This window comes from Bidens hawaiensis, unplaced genomic scaffold (genome assembly GCF_021521415.1).
Source record: "Bidens hawaiensis isolate Kalapana, Puna unplaced genomic scaffold, B.hawaiensis_p1.1 tig00001206_1, whole genome shotgun sequence".
In the NCBI taxonomy this organism is placed as follows: domain Eukaryota; kingdom Viridiplantae; phylum Streptophyta; class Magnoliopsida; order Asterales; family Asteraceae; genus Bidens; species Bidens hawaiensis.
The window spans coordinates 2,934,048-2,956,557 of NW_027491069.1; the positions used below are offsets into that span (position 1 = coordinate 2,934,048).

At 35.7% G+C, this 22,510-nt stretch overlaps 1 protein-coding gene and 3 pseudogenes across 1 annotated transcript; 3 read left to right on the plus strand and 1 right to left on the minus strand.

The window, feature by feature from the left end:
* Positions 1-10,687, plus strand: part of LOC143564034 (expansin-A4 pseudogene) — a 33,979-nt pseudogene extending 23,292 nt beyond the window's left edge.
* A 2,067-nt stretch (positions 10,688-12,754) lies between these two features.
* On the plus strand, positions 12,755-18,142 carry LOC143565607 (serine/threonine-protein kinase ATG1c-like). Its single transcript, XM_077052538.1, has 13 exons — positions 12,755-12,877; positions 12,953-13,073; positions 13,167-13,225; positions 13,422-13,486; positions 13,557-13,650; positions 13,740-13,820; positions 13,912-14,020; positions 14,199-14,271; positions 14,945-15,303; positions 15,875-16,215; positions 16,375-16,660; positions 16,778-16,848; positions 17,782-18,142. The coding sequence occupies exons 1-13, from the start codon at positions 12,809-12,811 to the stop codon at positions 18,025-18,027; spliced, it is 1,974 nt and encodes a 657-aa protein (XP_076908653.1). The 5' UTR covers positions 12,755-12,808; the 3' UTR covers positions 18,028-18,142.
* Positions 18,143-20,077: 1,935 nt separating this feature from the next.
* Positions 20,078-20,576, minus strand: LOC143564043 (protein MIZU-KUSSEI 1 pseudogene; annotated as a pseudogene).
* A 723-nt stretch (positions 20,577-21,299) lies between these two features.
* LOC143564052 (pentatricopeptide repeat-containing protein At1g77170, mitochondrial pseudogene) lies at positions 21,300-21,683 on the plus strand (annotated as a pseudogene).
* Positions 21,684-22,510: the final 827 nt, after the last annotated feature.

The window sequence follows — 22,510 nt, forward strand, 5'->3', positions numbered from 1 at the left end:
AAAAAGTTTAACATAGTCGAAAAACTCAGCAGGTCCGTTGCTTGGTTTTGGCGGTTGGTAACTTGTGATATCGGTGTTACACACCACCTCAACCTTGCTGGTCGATGTATTGAAGACACGTCTGTTGGGAGTCCCAACAACATAACCGACTAAGATTCCTTCATCGGCTACTTCACCAAATTTAGAATTTGTCTTCAAAATCGAACAAGGGGACCCGAATGGTTCAAGACCATTCAAGTTGGGCTTTCTCCCATGCATAAGCTCATAACACGTTTTACCAAGTCTTTTAACAGTTAAGACTCTATTCAGAACATAACAGGCTGTAGCAACAGCTTCAGCCCAAAACACCACAGGAAGCTTCGAATCAGCCAGCATAGTTCTGGCTCCTTCAATTAAAGTTCTATTCTTCCTTTCAGCCACTCCATTCTGTTGCGGTGTATACGGAGCACTGTATTGGTGTTCAATCCCTCTCTGAAGGCAGAAGATTTCCATCTCAAAATTCTTGAACTCCGTTCCATTGTCACTCCTGATGAACTTAACCCTTTTATCCATAACGTTCTCAACTTTGGTAATCAAATTCTTCACCATCTGAGCCGTTTCGTCTTTTGATTTCAGGAAATACACCCACGAATATCGTGAGTAGTCATCAGTGATCACCAAGCAATAAGAAGTTCCTCCTAGACTTTTTGCATTCACGGGACCGAAGAGATCCATGTGAAGCAACTCCAGAGTACTGGCAATTGAATTGACTTTCTTGGTGTGATGGGATTTCTTGTGCTGCTTTCCCTTCTTGCACGCTATACATTTATCTTCAAAATTGAAATTCTTCAAGGGAACGCCCAGCACAAGTCCATTCCTGACAATGTGGTTCATCTTCCGAAGATGAATGTGCCCCATTCTCCTATGCCACAATTCGGACTCTGATTCACTCGCTTTTGTCATAAGGCATGATTCTGCCGTGGCCATTTCAGTTGATCTCATATCGATAATATATGTATTTCTTTCACGTGGAGCCTTCATCACAATCCACTCCTCTGGTATCTGAAAACCAGGTTTCAACACAATCGCCTCATTCTTTGTAAAATGAACGGTGTACTCCTTATCACAGATCTGCGACACACTCAGCAGATTGTGCTTCAATTCTTCTACAAAGTTAACCTTCTCCAAAGTCATCTTTCCGTTTGACACCGTTCCCATTCCAGTAATCTTGCCACCACTTTCACCGGCAAAGCTCACTCTCCCTCCTTGAACAGGTTTCAAATCGTGTAACAAGTATTTGTTACCCGTCATGTGCCGGGAACAGCCGCTATCTACAACCCAAAGATTGTTGGCAGCCCTGTTCAACTGTTCCTGCACAATAAAGCAAAAGATTAGAATTTAGGGACCCAAGACCAATTGGTCTTGGATCTATACATCCCAAACTTTGGCTTTCCAAAGTTAGTATCTCGAAAATTCCTGTAAGTCCTATTAGGAAACCTCCTTGAAGATTGATTGTGAGGCCTACCAAACCTTTGTGAATTGAAAGAATTATAACTTGTGGTTTGGTTATTAGCAGTGTAAAACTGAGATTTGTTTCTATGAAAACCTGAATTAGTCAAATTTTTGAATTTTAAGTGGTTTTCATTTTTAGCAGCATGATAATTACTATTAGGTTTATTCTCAGCTTTAGTAGGCCTTACACCTCTGAATCGCTGTTTCAGAGGGCAATCTGCAACTAGGTGCCCCATTTGATTACACCTAAAACAACACCTATGTTCAACCTTTTTATCAACAGGTGTTTTAGATGTCGAGGCTATATTACCGCCCGTTCGTCTCACATATGGTGGGACGTACGGGTTTAGTGGAGTACTCCTTTTATTTGTTTTACTTTTTTCTCCACTCTTGGGTAACACAACCTCCTCTTTTGCCTTACCAGACTCGGATGACTTATCCGAATCTGACGAGACTGGACTTTGATCAGAAATTTCAACACTTGAAACAGGCGAACTTGTTTCGCCTCTACTAACATTTGGTTCTTTAACAGTTACTTTAATTGGCACTGTCTGAGCAACCTCAAAGTCAACAGATTTCTGAACACTAGGGTTAAAAGTGTAATTGTGATTGTACGGTTGTGGAACCTCATGATAACCGATTCCTCCCCTCTTGACAGAGGAACCTTGATCACTAACAAGGTGATCAAGAATAGCAGAGGAATTTCTTAACTGCTCCAGTTTTCGATTCAGTTCCACCACTTTCACTTGGTGGTCAGCAATCTGTTTTTCTCTCTCAGCAATTAGTTTGGTCTTTTCTTCCAAAACTTCATAGCTTAAATCAATCACTTCAATTTTTTCAGCAAGTTTTGTTTTTAGACTTTTAACATCTTTTTCACAAGCTTTTATTTTAATTTTATAATTATTTTCTCTTGATTTAATAAAGTGATGATCTTCTTTTAAAGTTTTAAACTCAGCATCCAAACTAACATACTGATCAGTTATGGTTGCTAGTTGCTCAGACAAGTTCTCACATTTTGAACAAGTTGGTTTAGGACATACCTCGGAGAGCTGATCTTTAACATCTGCCATGAAAGCTTTTTCTTCTCCGGTAACCTTCTCACTTTCTTCAGTTTCAACCTTCGCCAAATTTGCCTGCTCAAAAGTTTCTTTAGACAGCAGGTTCCAGTTGTATTCACCATCTTCTCTGGACATCATCGCACTATAATCTTTAGAACCTCCACTTTGCTGTGTAGACCTGCCCTGACTTCGTTCTACACGCTCATTCCTGCATTCCTTTGCAAAGTGAACGTTTTGTTGAAAATTGTAGCATCTCACCTTTGCCTTGTCAAACCCCGGCTTTCCACCGACAAACTTTCTTCCCGTCTTTCTCATAAACCTTTTTACTCTACTCACGATCATGGCCATTTGCCATTGTAAATCCATTTCTTCCATATCGTCAGCATCAATCTGATCGTAATCTTCATCCAACATAGCTGGATCAACAATCTTCCATTGAATGTAGTTCTCATAGGAAGCAATGAAAGAAGCATAGAGACCAAACTGCTCTTCAGCAGACTTGACACTCATAGGCATCTTGGAGTAGTTGTTGCTGGGAGAACTTGGAGAGCAACTACTCTTGCTTACCTGGGGTTGAGAACCACTCGATCCAGCTGCTACATAGCAAACATCCCCATTTGTGTTAACTGACACATGCCCCTCATGTGATGAGTTGGGGCCCGACTCTCCCTTTGTGTAGTAGGCAGCAGATTCAGTCTTCGATCCTGAGCTAGTGTTGACTTTAGCTCCATACATACCTGGATCTTGAACCTGATCCATAGGTGTCTCTTTTCTGACCATGTTAAGCTCAAAGGTTCTGAGCTTGTTGACTGCCGTTTCAAGATCATATGTGGGAAAGTCCTTGTCTTCCCTCATCAGCACAGTGTACATCTCCCATTTTGGTGGGAGAGCATCTAGAAGCTTCTCAACTATTTCTTCTTCTCGGTAGGAAACTGAATAGTTACTCAATTCAGTCATCAGATGGTAATATCGAGTGATAATATCATCTAAGGATTCATTCTTCAAATACTTGAAGACTGAGAACTGGGTTTTGAGCAATTTTATCTTTGAAGCACGGATTCCTACATTCCCTTCAAATCTGTTCTCAAGAGCTTCCCAAAGCTCTCTTGCTGACGTATACTTTCTGAACGTATGAAGGATCTCTTGAGGAAGAGCCATAGTAATAGCAGCATGAGCCTTGCTCTCGGCCTCATACATCTTTTTCTCTTCTTCTTCCATTTTACTATACTTTTTAATTTGATCACGACCTTCATACTCCATAACTGGTGGAATATAACCATCCTGGATGCATACCCACATCTTCGCATCCTGGTATTTGACATATTGTATGAACCGATCCTTCCATGCAACGAAATCGGTTCCCTTCAGCAATCTTGGGGCCTTGGTAGCTGACCCTGCTTCAACTTCCATCTTCACTAACTCAGAGATGTTGATCGACGACATCTTTCCCGAAAAGTAAGAAACCTGAAAAATTAAATTTTTTTTTTTTATATTAAAGTACTGTAGGCGAAGTTACGGATAACTTCGCTTGAAGTAGGCGAAGTTGTAGAGAACTTCGCTGAAGAACTTCGCAGATAACACTGCTGATTAACTTCGCTGATTCTTAACTTCGCTTGAGGTAAGCGAACTTAAGAGGTAGGCGAAGTTGTAGAGAACTTCGCTTGAGTAAGGCGAACTTGAGAAGGTAGGCGAAGTTGTGGATAACTTCGCTTAACCTTATATCTTCGCCGAAACCCTACGCACAGTGACGGCAACTTCGCCTGATGAACACGGAAGATTTGCAGATCTGTAAATCGGATTTTAACGAGGTTTTTGACGGTGTAAAGGCTTGAACACGATGGTAGGAGGTAAGAATGATCAAAAACACAGAAAACACGTCCCGCGAATAGTCGAAACGGGATGATTTCTACACCCGCGTGAATATCCCGAACCACACAATCGAGCAAATGCTCTGATACCAATTGAAGGTTCCTTGGACGGATCACACGAGATATCTCAGTCTACTCAGGTGCGGAATCCCTGCGTAGATCGTTACGAGCGTAGAAAGCAAATCAAACAAACACACACGAATAAACCGAAACACGTTATATATTAATAACTGAACTCACGTGATATGAATCACTAATACAGACTCTCGTCCTCACGTTACAATGAACTCAAAACCAGCTTAGATCAACTCTATGAACTTAAACGACTTACCACTAAACCAAGCCGTAAGCTGTTATATAAATACACGACAACTTCGCCTGATATGTTCAGGCGAAGTTGTCCATAACTTCGCTTGTTCAACAAGTTCGCCTAGGCGAACTTGTTAACAACTTCGCTTAAACAAAAACATAAATAACATTACAGACTCAATTACAGACACTAGACTATGAACTACTGACATTTATGCACCAACACTTGGAAATGTTGGATCCAACTTGATCTCATAACAAAGTTTGAACCAACAAAACCGAACACTCGCTTAACGTGCGTTGTTAGTTCAAAAACAATGGAACTACATACTTGGTTAAGTCTTATTAAATTTTATTGAGTTATCTCATAACATTCAATATTTTGAAAAGTTGACTTTGGGTTTGACCAATTATTAAGACCCGAACCGACAACCCGAACACTCGATAAAAAAAACCGTTTTAGTATCTTTATTCCAAAGGGATTTGCATTCTTGCATTTTACCCACCTTATTACTTAACATAGGTTGAGTAAATATTAAGGTTAGATACTTTAACCCGGTTTCGAGCAAACTTACATTTTTAAAGGGTTATTATTATTAATTCTTAAATAGTTACATTTTAAACCTTGAACTTTAATTATTTACATTTCTCAACATTTATTTTGTTTAAAGACCTTCAAGACAACCTTTCTAAATTCAAGACTTCTTTTCTTTTTAGGCATTGTGCGTTAAACTCGTCGTTCCGACAAATCTCCAAATTATCATCTTTCAAGTTTATTACTTAAAGGTGAGTACTTCATACCCCTTTTTCCATCTTTTATTTTGGGGGTGACATTTCATACTTATTCAACAAAATGCTTTATATTTGAATCTTAAACCACAAACGTAGTTGTATACTTTACCTAAATAATTGCTCGATTTGGTGTTCTATGCTTATATGCCTATGTGTTTATCGCTTTTGGTTGGTGGAACTATAAAATCCTAGACTATTTGGCATCCCCTTATAGCAAGGTGTCGTTAACGTAATGCAATTAACGATAACTATAAAATCCTAGACTATTTGGCATCCCCTTATAGCTAGGTGTCGCTAATGTGTTTAGCAATATCTATTTATCAAAATTATCACTTTTATTTAGCGTTTCGTATGCAAGTTTTGTGGCTATCTTTATTATATACTAATATGATTAAACTTATGAATTGCTCACCTACCTTTGTGTTGACAAACTTTATTTTATGAAATGTTGCAGGTTTGCATCTTGGTTGATTTATGATTGTGAAGAAAACGACATCAACGACCTTAGGATATTAGTAAAAATGAACAATATCAAATTTGCCATATTTTGTGATATCTTGTTTATGGTTATTTTATGGATAATTGTTATGTGACATTTTCGATGTTGTGAAATGAAATGAGTTTATTAAATACTGTCACTTTAATTAGTGTCATGTGCTTATGGACAATCGTTACACCTCGGCATGTTCCGCCACCTTTGGTCGGGGTGTGACAGCCTTGACTGATCATTTGTTTGAATAAAATATTTAAACCCGTAGTCTTTTCATTTGTTTACAAATCATGTGTTAAGTTTCTTCTTCACGAAGAAATATCTATTGATAGGTTTCTTCGTCAAGAAGAAACATTGAATTGACTATAACCCTGGCATGTAAAATCTTACGTTTCTTAATTATGAAGAAACTACTATATCTGCTTGTATGTAAAAGCTTATGTTTCTTAATCATGAAGAAACATTATTTTAACTATAACCTTTGCATGTATAAAGCTAGTATAAACATAATTATGATCAAGGTTTTGGCTATACCCCTGACTATGGTCTAAGCCATATAATATAATAATAAAATAATATTTGGGCAGAACCCCTACCTTAATATGTACTCGATAATGTTAATACTAATGTGGAATGGAAGTTTGATTGGCAAAACTTCGCTCCTACTCGCTTATCTGTTCTACGGCTTGTTAAAACTTTGATACTTGCACGAATTTCAAGAAAAAGGAACCTCGGAACCTCGTCTCGTTGCGAAAATAAGCCTTCGAAACGTCGGGAGAATCTTGGCACGTACTCCTAGGTTAACTATGTGAGAATGAGAGTGAAATGGGATGAATGGGGATTGTACCCGTAGCTGCCCTTTTATAGGCGGATTTTGGAGACCGTCGCGTAGCGCGAGGGTCTTTTTCCAGGGCCATCGCGTAGCGCGACGCCGCAATTCCCCTAAAGCTACCACGTGGTGACATGTGGTTGGCCACGTGTCCCTGGTTTGCTTAATGGGGTATCCCGTAGCGTGATGCCCCTTTATTCTGCGCGACCTCCCTTTTTTTGGTTTCTTGGTAATCATCATCGCGTAGCGCGATGCTCTTTTATATCTGCCCATCGCGTAATGCGATGGGTCTGGAAAACCAAATTTTTTATTTTACACCCCCTTCATTTCTAGAAATGTCATTTTTAGCCCAAACTTTGAATGGGGTATTCTCGAGATGTTACATTATATACACCAAAGATCATGTTTAGACAGAAACTCCCAATAGCAAACAGCAATATGATTAAATCAAACCGAAAATATCCATATCAGTCAATTATCATCCATACCTAAGTACGTAGTTAAAGGGATTTATCTACTCATGAAGTCGAGAAACGAATATAACACATGAAACTCAATAGACTTCATGATTACAGATTTTAAAACTAAAAAGAACACACAAAAAAAAGGAAAAACATAAACCGATTGATGAGAAACCGAAAAATGTTCCTAGTTTTTGATACCATGCTGCAAAACTTGATCCAAAATTTGAAATCTTCAATACTTCTTGATAACAAAAGGCTCAAGTAGAAGGATATGAAAAGTCAGCCGTTAAAATGGCTTAAATATGTGATTCTAGGGTTTCTTGGTCGATAAGTGGTGGCAGGGTGGCAGACAGCCATGGAAAGTGTTGATGATCCTCTAAGGATCATCTAGCACACGGGTCAAAATTAACTCATTACCTTACGAGAAAATTTTTGGTGCTTACGAGAGAGCGTTTTTGCTTATAGAGTTTTAATGGAATAATTGGTCCCCTTGCAAGAGAACATTGTTGCTTGAAGAGTAGGCTTGGGTCGTATCCCAAGTTCCCAACTACGGATGCTATTCTAATTAGAGGAATACAAGTAGGATAAGGTGATGCTCGTTATGTAATAATATACCATATTTAGACGAGAGTATTCTGGTCTCTTGTGATATGGTAGCATTTGTTTAGTAGTCGGTAAGTAGTTGGCGTTAGCCTATCCCAATTTTGTTTCTTCAATCAATGATTTGTTCAATTACTTGGTAGTCTGAGATTGAATTTGTTAATGAAAAAGACAGTTCAAGCGGTGCTACATGTTGTTGCTGCATTTGGAAAGCAATGAAATGTGCCATTTTCAATCAACAAACAAGTCATCCTTGCCAAATTGTTGAAGAAATAAAAGTTTTGAGTTTCCTGTGGGTTAAACATCAAGCCAAAATTACGTGCCTAGAATCAATTTTTTAAAACCATTTTTTTACTCATACCGGATTTGATTAAAAGTGGTATAACCGGTTGAACCGAAGTATATTGGAAGGTTCAATCGGGTTAAATAGTTTACTCTGCAATTCCATATAAATACAACTTTAACTTAAAAAATCACCCAGAAGTACACTAATAAACATCACACATGAACCATAAATTGAGTCAAATAGGAAGTTTGTACTTTATATACGAAATTAATCAACTACAAAAAATGTAACGAAACCAATCTTGCATTTGAAGAATACAAAATTGGTTGATTAACGAATCGCCGTTTATTTTGTATACCCGTTTCAAATTTATCCACCATGTTTAAAGTCATTTTTAAAAAATATGGCTGCCAAAAAAGTTCAAATTTCTATGGGTTTAAAACCAGTTTGTCGGTTTAAAACCAATTTGCCGATTTAAACAGATATTTTTTTGAAACCGGCGGTACGATATTTTAGCATACCGCCCAAATATACCGGGCTCTAAATACCGGATGTGTTACCAAAATCCGGTATGAACGGTTTAAGCGGGCGATACGTACCCATTTTTTAGTCATTGCCTAGAATGGAAGGATTTGTGAAAATTTAATTTTTAGTCCGGTTGGTTTGGTGTTTTCAACTGAAACTTATAACGATAAAAATTTTAAAAAAATACTTCTCCCTTCATTCCAAAATAAACTTACGTATTACTATTTTATTAGTCATATAATAACTTTCGAACCTTTTATTCCAATGTTGATTGATTTTTAACTTTTTAAATTATACTAATCACATATTACTAAAATTGCATGCAAATTATTTACTAGACACTAAATGACTACTTAATATCATTATCATTTGTGATCACGAATTACTAAAATTATAAGCATTTTATTACATATAAGTACCCCTTCACATTCTTCATATTCTTCACACTTGACACTTTCCGATTCTTATACACTGTTTCTACTTCAACAACGGAGGTTTTTGTTTTTTTGCATAATTCTCATACTGACAGCGATTCTTACGGTCGTCAACGCCAGTGTTTACAGAGAAGGCCCGTGGGGAACCGCCCACGCCACCTTCTATGGTGGTAGGGACACCTCCGGCACCATGGGCGCGTTCAACGCTTTCTAACAAGCATGAACAATATTTTGTTATCTGTTTATGTTTTTCTAGGTGGAAATGTATATTGTTAGAAAAAATTGTTTTATGCATTGGTTTAATTTGTTCATATATTATTTTAAAACGGATGGGTTCATCACAATTTAGTATCGTTTTATTAAATTAAAATATTAATCGTTACAGTTTAATCTAGTTATATAATTTTTAGTCCCGGTTTAATCTAGTTTTAGGTCTACAAATCTATGTGTTCATGTTTATTTTTTACTAGTTTTCTCATGTTCATTCGTTTATGCAGTTAACAAATGAATATAAACAAGAAAACAAGTCTGATTAACTTTTTGTGTTTGATCGTTTGTTTAAGCAAAGTTGAGCGAATGCACATAAACATGTGCGCCATTAGTGTTTGTTTATGAGCTTAAATTAGTTGCATTTATAATATTTGTCTTGAAATTAAATCAAAATCCCTCTTGATTTTTCAATTTTCGAAATCAAGTTTTATTTGCTTGTGGTTTTAGGCGGGGCATGTAGGTATGGAAATTTATACAAGCAAGGCTAAGGCGTGAACACAACGGCGTTAAGCACAGCGCTATTCAATAATGGGCTGACATGCGGCGCATGTTTCGAGTTGAAGTGCATCGATGACCCTAAATGGTGCCACCATGGCAGGCCTTCTATTTTCATAACCGCCACCAATTTCTGCCCTCCAGATTTCACTAAGCCTAGTGATAATGGCGGGTGGTGCAACCCCCCTCGCTCCCATTTCGACCTTTCCATGCCTATGTTTCTCAAGATTGCAAAGTACCATGCCGGGATCGTCCCCGTTTCTTATCGTCGGTAGGTTTTCTTCAACCTTTCACACTCCAAAAAAATTATTTTAAAAGATTTTAATCAATGTTATTAAAGATACTATTATTAAAACATATATTCATTTTTCAATTATTATGATTTTTGAAGTAGTTGATATATTTCCCTTCATTTTAGGGTGCCTTGTCATAAACAAGGAGGGATACGGTTCACTATAAATGGTTCCCCCTACTTCAATTTGATTTTGATCACTAACGTTGCGGGTGCTGGGGATATCACACAGGTCTGGATCAAGGGTTCCAAAACAACATGGATGAGTCTTAAGCGAAACTGGGGTCAAAATTGGCAGTCAAATACAGTGTTAACTGGATAATCTCTTTCGTTCAAAATCACGGGAAGTGATGGTCGCACTTCAATCTCGATGAACATAGTACCTTCTGATTGGCGATTTGGACAAACTTTTACCGGAACCAATTTTCGGTTTTGAAAGTTAGAATTAGGTTAAGACCCGATTTGGTTGGTGGGTCAATTTATCTTGTTTAATTTTCTGGCAAGAATATTGTTCTCATTTTTATTTGCTATTGAGAACATGTAAATGAAGCGTGGCTATGCCTTCTTGTAGGAGCCCGCAGCTTTGTTTTTCTCTTTTATTAAAATACTTTTAAGATCTTATAAACGCTATGGGTTTCTTATGTTCAAATTATTTATTAGAAATCAAAGTGAGCTTAAAGTCTTGAACCATTGACAATGTATCATATTTTGATAAGAAATCATTGCTTAAACTCTAAAGGATGGGCCTTGTATCACTGTATGTATCAAATATTGTGTTGCAATCCATATCTATCTATACCATATAATAAATAAATGTTTCGCAATGTCACATGACATCACACAAGATAACTTCTTATAAAATTTCCCACCCTTTCTCTTATTAAATACTTTTCTCTTTTTTATTAATAGTGTATATTTAACTTTTTTTTTTCTTTTTAATCTATTGTTTTTTTCTTTTTAGTTAATAATTATTTTTTGATTTAAAAAAAATTAATACCAACATAAATATATTATTTAGTTTTATATAAAAATATTATATTAGTTATTAATATTAATCTTTTATAAATAACGATTTTTCACGTTGATTTAGATATAATAATTAATTTCAAATTTCATTTTTTTTTTCATTTTATGCTTGTTTTGTAATAAAGATTAATAAAAACTAAGACCAATCACTATAGATGGTTGATTTGTTTTTGAGACAACATGTTTTAATGCATAATAAATTATGTGTTTTATCATCAAATAAAATTACAAATATTATATACAAAAAAATATTTAGAAATTTATGAATTTTCAACAATTTTATATTTTCATATTGTGTAATGTGTAATTTAATCTATCATATATTATATCTTTATATATTTTGAACATATTTTTTGTATTTCACGTTGTGTTGTTATTTAAATAAATTTATTTATTTAAATAATAACACCCGTGTTCTACACGAGTGTTAATGTCATATGTTATTATACATGAGTGATCCTTACAAAATTTTTCCGTCTCTCTCTCTCTCATATTAAATATATATTTCATTTTCTTATTAATAGTTTCATATTTTATTCTTTTTTCTATTTGATCTGTTATTTTCTCTATTTAATAATTATTTCCTAGTTTAAAAATTTTAATACCAACACAAATATAGTATTTAGTTTTATATAAATATATTTCATTAATTGCATTAGTTATTAATATTAAGTTTTTATAAGTAACAGACTTTCACGCTGATTCAGATAAAGTAAATAATTTCAAATTTTAAAGAAAGAAATTTTCACTTTATTTGTTTTGCAATGAATATTAATAAAAGCTAAGGCCAATCGCTTTAAATGGTTTGTTTGATTTTGAGACAACCTGTTTTAACACATTGTCATTTATGCGTTCCATTATCTAGTGTTCAAATTAAAAATAAACTGAAACTACTAATTTTAATATGAAGGATAAAATTACAAATTAAATTATAAATATTATATAAAAAAATATTTAAAAATTTATGAATTTCTAACTCTTTATTTTCATATCTTATATTATATTATGTAATTTATTCTATCATATGTTAAACATATTTTTTATATTTTACATTATTTATTTTAACCCGAGTTACTTTAACTTCATATACCAACAACCCCTATGCCGCATAACACACACGGCACACAATATCTTCTCCAACCTGAAAAACACTTCAAAAAAGAACCCTTCAAAAACACAACACGCAAAACACATTAATTCAAAACCCTCCTTTTGACCTTATCATCTAATCTAATCTAATCTAATCTAATCTAATCTAATCACCCAATATTTAATTTAAATTCACCCCAACAAATTCATTCATATTCATTCAATCCTCTCTCTGTCCAGATTCATTCTCCAATCCTCTGTACATAAACTAACACACTCACCACTAGCTCGTCTTGTTGACTTCTACTTCTCAAAATTAAAAAAAAAAAAACGATGGTTCGATCGGTTGGCGATTATGTTGTTGGCAAACAGATTGGATCAGGGTCGTTTTCGACAGTCTGGCACGCGAGGCATAAGATCCACGGCACCGAAGTGGCGATTAAAGAGATTCTCACCGGAAAACTCAACGGGCAAGTTGGAGGATTCTCTCATGTCTGAGATTGATATCCTCAGGAATATTAATCATCCTAATATTATCCGCCTGCACGAGATGATCAAGGTTATTTTCGTCATTTCACGATCATTATTGGAAATTTAGGGTTTTTTTAATATGTTTGAAATTGTGTTGAATTAGGAGCCTGGGAAGATACATCTGGTGTTGGAGTATTGCAAAGGAGGTGACTTGTCTATGTTTATTCAAAGGCGTCAAGGTCGGATTTCGAAGTTGACTTCGGTGCATTTCATGCAGCAGTTAGGTACATGTTAAAAGAGTTTATTTTGTTTTTTTTATGATATTGATGTTGGTGACTGGTGAGTGATTTGAGTTGAGTGTGATTGTTTTCTTGTAGCGGCTGGTTTGAAAGTGCTTCGCGATAATCAGATTATTCATCGAGACCTGAAACCGCAGGTTGGTGTTGGTTTATTATTTGCGTCTTGTTTATGTTAGTTTTAAACGCACGATCACATATAGTTAACTTTGCGTAGGAATCTTGATAAAAAATAGACTTTTAGGATCGTAACAACCTATGGCGTCCGCTGGTGCACGTGCCTATATTAACTTCGGTATTTATGTTTATTTATTGTGCATCTTATGTATTGAGCAGAATCTTCTACTGTCTACAAATGATGACAATTCGATATTAAAGATTGCAGATTTTGGCTTTGCAAGGTAAAAAGCGTTATATATCCCTTGAGTCATGCGTTATGAATGACAAGAGAACATGTAATTATATCTGCAGGTCTTTGCAACCTAGAAACCTTGCTGAAACCTTATGTGGCTCGCCGCTTTATATGGCACCAGAAATTATGCAACTTCATAAGTATGACGCCAAGGTGATATTTTCTTTGAAAGTGTAATAGATACTTCAGTTTATTTTCTCTTATGATTTTTGTTTTATATTAACATAGAAATGGAAACGCAGGCAGATTTATGGAGTGTTGGTGCCATTCTCTTTCAACTTGTAACTGGGAGAACGCCATTCACAGGAAACAATCAAATTCAGGTTTGTAAATCTTCTATTTCACATATTGATTTCAATTAACAATCTAACCTACTATTTTTTATGACTTGTTCTAATTTATTCTTTTTTACAGTTGCTTCAAAACATCATGAAATCAACCGAGCTGCAGTTTCCTTCAGATGTGAAGGACTTAAGTCCTGAGTGCATTGATTTGTGTAGAAAATTACTGCGACAAAATCCAGGTATTTGTAACTTAAAACTTTAGAATATAGCAGAACTTACAGAGGCAACAAATGGTGTGTGTTAGAAGTTAATTAATCCCTTTTAATATAATTGGTAAAAAAAGATTACATGATACAATTAATTTATGAAGGCTTAATTAGTCCCTATATTTCTGATCTTGATTACTTTGACTGACAGTTGAAAGATTAACTTTTGAGGAGTTCTTTACACACCCATTTTTCACCCAACAAAAGCCTGATCAATTTCCAAGGTATACAATCAATCAATCATACCCAGTAAAATCCCACCGACAGCAAAGCTATAGGTAGGGTCTGGGGAGGGTGGGATGTAGGCACACCGTACCTCTATCCAAAGGAATAAAGAGGTGGCTTCCAGAGAGACCCTCGGCTCTAAGTACATGTGTATGAAGCAAAATAAAGGAAATCAAAGTTTAACCGTTATATAAAAACTACTACTAATTATAATAATATTAATAATAAGGTCACAGTTTAACAGCAATATAAAAGCTAATAATAATAATAATAATAATAATAATATATGTAAGGGAAATACCATTATGGTATGTGACCTAAATAAGTTAAGTCTAAGCCCTAAGTTATTCAATTCTCTCTAAAAATCCTTAACTTTAATTCTACTTCTCCACGAATTCCTATCCTCAACCATGTCCTCGGAGAGGTTTAGGTCTAGATCATTTTTCCAAGGTATAAAGGTTATTTGTTGGTTATTCAAGAAGGCCACGAAGAACAACATTGTTGGCTCTAATTAGTCCCTACTAATCATTTTTCCAACTTTAATTCTACTTCTCCACGAATTCCTATCCTCAAAATAAAGGTTATTCAATTTCCAAGGTATACGATAAGCATTATTTTACTAGATCATTTTTGCATGCTAGATAATTGAATATATTTCTGATATATATGCAGAGTTAGGAGGCCACGAAGAACAACAGAAGGGTTTTCATACCCTAAAAGCCCAGCTTTCAAGAATAAAGAAGAACATATCCAAGAAGATAATTTACCATTTAGTCTTGATTATGATTCAAGCATTCCTTATGGAAGCCCGCCTGTTATTAAGAAGTCACCTCTGAGATCTACATACGGGTTTTCTCTTGACACTGAAGCTGATAAACAAGACTCGTCAAAAGACATGGAAATTTCTTCGAGGTATAGACAAAAACCAGATAATAGTGGTTTTCGACCTGGAAACCGTAGATTGTCAGAAGGAAATCTGAAAGAATCTTTGAGATCAGTCGACCATAGGCCTGTGACTACACATTCTAAAGGTATGCTTCCATATTTTTCCAACAACGTCTCAGTCGGGTGGGTTGGGTAACAGGTAACTTTGGTACTGGTTGGCCCAAAACACTTTCTGTCCTGATATTTTTATAAATAATCAGTGAGTCAGGTATGATCACAGAAACAATATTATTTTAATCAGTATACCTATTATTTTGATTAAAGTTGAATTGAGAAGATTTAGGTATTAAATATACACTTTGGGCGATTTTGTTTGACTCATGTATCCCTTCTCATTTGTAGCTAATTTTTAAGTGCATTTAGAGAGTAATCAGTTGAAATCGTCACATCTCGGATTGGTTAATTTAGTCATATACCTATGAACAAGTCAGTTTGGGTTATGCTTTATTTCTAGCGGATAAAATGAATGAAATAAACAAATAAAAAGCGTATATCAGTAATTTTGCATAAAACTAACAGAAAACTTACCAAATTTAGTGAAAACGACATGTGTTACGTATGAGTGAACAATAGGGAGTATATGTGTTGTAATCTGCAATATTGGCAAACTGTAGGGACAACACATGTAATTAACTCTCTCTATTTTGCATTGAACAGTAGTGGACTCATTAGAGTTAGATGATCAAGATTATGTTCTAGTATCGGGCCCGCTCGCGGATGCATCATCTTTAGCAAGTGTTTCTAAAGCGAGCCAAATAACCACACCCAAATCACCTTCTAGAAACACCCATTCAACATCTAGTGCACCACTGCCTATCATTGGCGGTTCCGCCAATAAAATTTGCTCCACCGGGAGCTTTGAAAGTCAATGCTCTGCACCCTCAGGAACATCCCACGGATCAATTGATATCATCGAACAACCGCCAGCCGACAACATGACAAGAATCAAATCATTGCATGATTGTGCCTTTGCCATCTCTGAACTCGTCCATGACAAAGTATGTGTTTTAAACGTTTCTTTAGGCCTGTAAACGAACAGAATGAACATGAGCATAGCGTGTTCATGTTCGTTCATTTAACTTTACAGAATGAACATTATATTCAAGTTACATCTAGCATATAATTATTAATTTCTTTTACTTTTTGTTAAAATACAGATTATGGCAGGAAACCAATTAGAAGCATTTTCAATTCAGCTTGTGATTCTTGCAATATGGAAGCAAGCATTGGATATATGTCACACTCAGGCTGCTTCTGCCATTAAAGTGAGTCCGAGCCAAGAAACTGCAACTTTTAACACCGCCATGAAAGAACTCGATAATCTTGATATCCAAGAATGTTTGGAAACCGCCAAGTCACCACAGGATGTTTGCTGTCATATTGAGAGAATATTTCTTGGTGAAGTTGATAATGCTGAACAACTTGCCAAGGTTATAGAGCCCGGTATGTGTTTTATAACACAATTAATATTACAAATTATTATAGTTACAAAAAGGATTAGAACAAAAGATGTTAGGTAATATTAAGCATTTTGTGAAGTTAATTATTTCTCTTCTACAGGAGATGTCGGGATGCCGGATGCAATGGAAACAATATTTCAGGCTGCCCTTGATTTCGGCAGACGTGGGGCTGTAAGTCTTCATCTGTTTGAAATTTGAATCTAAACAATGTTTTTTCTTTTTTTATTACTTTTACTGTTTGTTTCGTTTTGGTTATTGTACTTTTTTTTGTACATTTTGAGTAATTAAAAGATGGTTTTTTGTTCATTTGAGTAATTAAAGGTACTCTGTAATGACCCAAATGGGCAAAAAAACCATTAATCAATTAAATGTACATTTTGAGTAGTTAAAAGACGGGTTTTGTTCATTTTGAGTAGTTAAAAATACCCCTGTAATGACACAAATGGGCCAAAAAAAAACCATCTTTAGTTTTCTCCAATGTACAATTTGAGTAAATAAAAGATGGTTTTTTGTTCAGTTTGAGATTTAAAATACTTTTTAATGACCCAAATGAGCAAAAACCTCATCTTTTAATCACTCAAATGTTCATTTTGAGTAATTAAAAGATGGTTTCTCACTTTCTTGTTCTTTTTAGAGAGATTAAAAATATCCTGTAGTGACCCAAATGGGCGAAAATCTTTTAGTTGCTCAAATACACATAGAAAGTACAATGAGCTTTTGTTACATTTTGAGTAATTAAAAGATGGTTTGTTTTTCATTTTGAGTATCTAAAAATACCTTATAATGACCCAAGTGGGACAAAAAAAACCCATCTTTTGTGCCCCAAAGCCCTATGAACAATACACGGCAATTAAGAAAACCCTCACTGTATCTGAGCTAACTTATCACTTAAGTAGAGTGATTTGAGTCTAGATAAATACGCTGCAGTGGTTGTACCTCATAGAATGGAAGTTTTCCTTGCTCTGGACTGTCATATTAGCTCTTGAAACATGCAATTTTAAACTGAACATAAAGAGACCAAAGATACTAAACGTTTTTATTCCAGAAAGCGGTCAGCTTTGCTTTGACACTTAAAATTTTCATATGCGTGTCTGCATTTGACAGGTGGACGAGTGCATGTGTTTTACTGAAAATGCAGCAGGGTATTATTCAAAAGCAGTGCGGCTGCTAACCTTTCTTCTAGTGGAAGCACCCTCACTGATTCTTAATCCACCATTCTCGATAACAAATTCAGATCGTTATAGGCTTAGAACATATATAGATGTTCTTAACAACCGACAAAGCCATTCAAAGTCTCAAAGGATCACACTCCTCAAAAGTGGTGGTGGCGGTCATGATCACCTGAGCTGAGTGCTGTTCATGTTTACAATATGGTTTGTAAAATTCTTTCTGTACAGCAAGTTATTCTTTGTGAGTTTGATTTGAATTTGGTGTTTATGAGCTCCCATTCTGGGTTTGTTCATATTCAACATTTCTGTAATTTTGACTTGTGATAGCAGAAAAGGTGAAAAGAAAAAAGAAATTGGGAGCTTGAATTATTGGTTTGAAATCGGTATGTATAATTCTCGACATGCATCACAATATTTCTCCTTTTTTTGATGAATTAACTGAAATATAAGAATTTTAAATCAGTTCAGCGACTTCAGCCCTGTAACACATGTTTTACCGATTAACATCGTTCAAAGCATCATTCTTGTTACAAAATAACAGTTTTTAATAATCATGGTAAAGTGCAAAATTGGTTTGATGCAAAGTATGAGATGTTATTCGAGATGCATGTATGATAACGGTGGTATGATCAATCAAAAGCCACTTGGTCTTTCCTGCATTACACGTCCAACTGGATTGGTTATACCCCAAATGGTTCAGTTAACCGGGCTTGATCACCCCATCAACATGGGCTCACAGTCCGGGTATTTTGAAGGCAAGTTGCTCGGTTTTTTTATCCGAGACCAAACTGTGATATCTTAGAAAATTAGAAACAAAGACTGACCTATAGAGTGCAGCCTGGTCCAGGTGTCAGGTAATTTCGGGACTCGGGTTACCCGAATTATGCTCACCCTTGTTTGATACACAAGAATTGTAAAAAATAAAATAAAATAAAATCGTTGTAACAATCAATGGAACGCAACAAGCTCATGCGATTTGATATGTAAGAATTGTAGAAAAATAAATATTGCTTATAACATCCCATAACTAAGTATGTTCGTATGGGTTACAATATTTGCGTTAAAGATCTTGTGAAATCTTTTATTCTGTGAAGCGTTGTAATTACATGGACTGAAAAAAAAATCACAAGTATTACTTTAATTAGAAATACTTGAATGCCATAGAATTTGTCAAGGATTATGAGTCTAATGACTACGAAAAAACTATAACCCAACAAGTTCAATGCGGTTGTGATGAGCTTGCTGAAAGGTGTTCAGTCTTTCGCTCATGTTCAAACGAGGAGGTTGGTGTCACCGTGTTTGAAAAAATCAAAGATTCCCTAAGTGACTTTTACAACAAATGGCATGGAGTATTCACAAACCTCAAGATTGTTTGCAAAGATAAAACATAATCACTTTGAAAATTAAAAGTATTTATAAAAAGATATATGTTTTATAAGGAACCAAAGTTTGTATGAATAACCAAACTTTCATAAATTCAAACTATTATAAAAAGAAGTTAAAAGTTTCATAAATGAACAATTTTATTTATTTTCTAAACTAAAAACTTGACATGACCATACCAAATTATTACTAAATATTCATATATACTTTAAAATAGATATACCCTTTAAAATACATTTTAAAGCAGATGCATACAACGGCGTGTCAATATTTCTTCAATGATGTATAAGCAGTGTTTTAAAAACTAAGTCATACAGGCCGGTTGAACCGGTGATGCCGGGTTTCGCATATTAGGCCGATATTTTGAGCAGTTTGCTAAAACATAGAACCAACGGTTTTTTGAAAATACCGGTTTAAACCGACTTTTTGTCCAAGAGAAAGATTTTTTAAATTTTTGTGGCCCATATTTTAAAAAAAATACATTTAACCAAGCGATTAACATTGAAATGATTAAACTTATGGAATATATTTTGAAAATCGAGTTCGTTTTTATTATTATTTTATTATAGAACAACTTTTCGATTATATTTTATTATGAAATCATGTACTATTTGGTTATTTTTTGAGTTATATTTACATTTATTTGAAATTACAACACAAATTATTTTACCCGGCTGAGCCTTTCGGTACAACCGATTTTACTATCCCACCCTTGTCGCATCTTTACACAATAATACTTTGTTGGACACTAAAATGAATTTATGTTAAGGGCAATCTACAACAAAATCACTCATCCACCTAAACCAACTAACTATAACTAATAATTAATCGTTCTCAACCATCTCAATTCAAAAAGACGGTCCACGTGTCCTCATCAAGAAGATACTCAAATCCTGACCGTTCCCCAAAGACCCATCCGGGTTAACCAGATGAAAAGATTCCGAATCGGGCCCACCCACAATGCACTCATAGTTGGCCCTCATATAAATCAACTCCCCATTATTATTATTATTATTATTATTATCATCTCCGGCGTCAAAGTTAAACGCCGGAATGACACCGGCACCCGCCGTCGTCGACTGAACGGCCTTCAACGTTGTTGTTATCGGCTCCGTGGGCTTCTTCCGTACAGCAAAGCCTAAGATCCGGCCGTTGCAGTACAAGGTCCAGGTGGGAATCGAGCGTAAGGGGCATGAGAGGGTGTGGAGGGCGAGTCGGACGAGGCCGGAGTGGATTTGTTGGAGGAGGGTTTGGGTTTGGATGGAGAGTTGAAGGAGGAGTGAGGGTTTGTTGGAGGGCGAACCAGACGTAGCCGTGGCGGTGGCCGAAGAGGGTTCCGATAACCATGGGGCGTGGTGGGTTTGCGGTGGTGATGAGTGGTGAGGAGTCGGACTCTTGGTCTTGATGGGAGGAGATGTCGTCACGGAGGGTGGTGGTTGTACGGTGGTATGTGGTGGTGGAGGAGGTGAAGCATGGGAAGAATACTCGACGGAGAGAGTCGAGTTTGTGTGTTGTATGGAATGTGAAGAATGAGGTGGATGTTATATATAAAGGGAGAATCTGAAGGAATCCAAAGGAATCAACCTCCTATTTATTTTTTATTCTTTTTAACTTATAACTAATCCTTCCAATTAACTACCGGCTAAATGGTAAGTTTGATTTTAAGGAAAATTCTTAAAATAGTCCTTTAAGAGAGAGAGTCCTCAAAATAGCTCTTTTATTCTTAAAATTTTTTAGAATTTAGACTGTCAGGACGTATTGGGAAAAGATAAAAATAAAGAGAGAACAAGCGAAATTTCGAAAGAAAGTCAGGTAGGAGACGAGATTTGAGGAAATAATGAAGTTAAAGGCTAAATTTTTTGTAATCTTGGAACAAAAGTTCAGATTTTTCCAAAACTTTTTTTTTTCAAAAACCGTCTTGAGAGACTGTTTTTTTTATGTTTCATACCTTTCCCGTCCACATTTTCAAATTCTTGAAAAAATATATTTTTTACAATTATATCTTTGAACCACCACTACCACCTTGAACCACCACCATCACCAACGCCGTCACTATATGTAGCCATCTTAATGGCCCGTGCTAGGATCCACCCGGATACCTACATAATGCCAGCCATTCTCAAAGCCCTGTCTCAAATTACTCAAGTTTTCATGCTCAAACAGCTTCATACAGCTGCAATCAAACATGGGTTGCTCTCCAATATGTATTCTGAAAGTGGGTTTATTGGTTTGTATTCAAAAGATGGTCACTTTGATGATGCACGCAAGGTGTTTGATGAAAGTCCTCAACGAAATGTCGGTTCGTGGAATGCGGTTATTGGCGGGTTGGCGCAGAGCGGGCGGGCTCTGGAAGTGGTGGGCATGCTTTTGGAGTTGAAGAGAAGCGAGTTGGAACCAGATGGTGTGACGATGATTGGCGTGATTTCCACGTGTGGGGTTGAAGCGAAGCGGTGATGGGTGCAACGGTAGTGGCGGCGGTTATGGTGGTAGTGACGGTGGTGGTGATGGGGTGGGACCGACGGCGTCGGTGATGGTGGTTCAAGGTGGTGGTGGTGGTTCAGGAGTATAATTATAAAAAATATATTTTTCCAAGAATTTGAAAATATGGACGGAAAATGTAGGAAACATAATAAACAGTCTCTCAATACGGTTTTTTGAAAAAAAAAGTTTTGAACTTTTACTCCAAGATTACAAAAAATTTGGACTTTACCTTCATTATTTCCCCGAATCTCGTCTCCTAACTGACTTTCTTTCGAAATTTGGCCTGCTCCCTCTTTACTCTTATCTTTTTCCAATGCGTCTTGACAGTCCAAATTCTAAAAAATTTTGAGGAAAAAATGGCTATTTTGCGGACTCTCTCTCTAAAAAGAATTATTTTACAAATTTTCCCTTGATTTTATGAGACCCTTCTGGGCTTCAACATAAGCAAGCCATACAACAGTGAGTGATCACACCAATTCTGTTAGCAATCAAGACTATGTTGGGTATAATCATCTAATATTATTTTACTAGTTTTAGAGCCCGTGTCACACACGGGATAATTCAAATTATAAAATTATAAGTAAAACAAATAATTACATAGCGTATATGAAAAAAAAAATGTATTACATCTATACTTATATCTATACAATGTGTACATAAATTGATTTTATTTATATCATAAAATGATTTTTTTAAATGAACTTAATAAAAAAAATGTCTGTGCAAAATCGTACCCAAGAATGCTTCTTTCTATTGAAAAATTCATTCTCGATGTCATATATGTATAATTGAAAGAATTT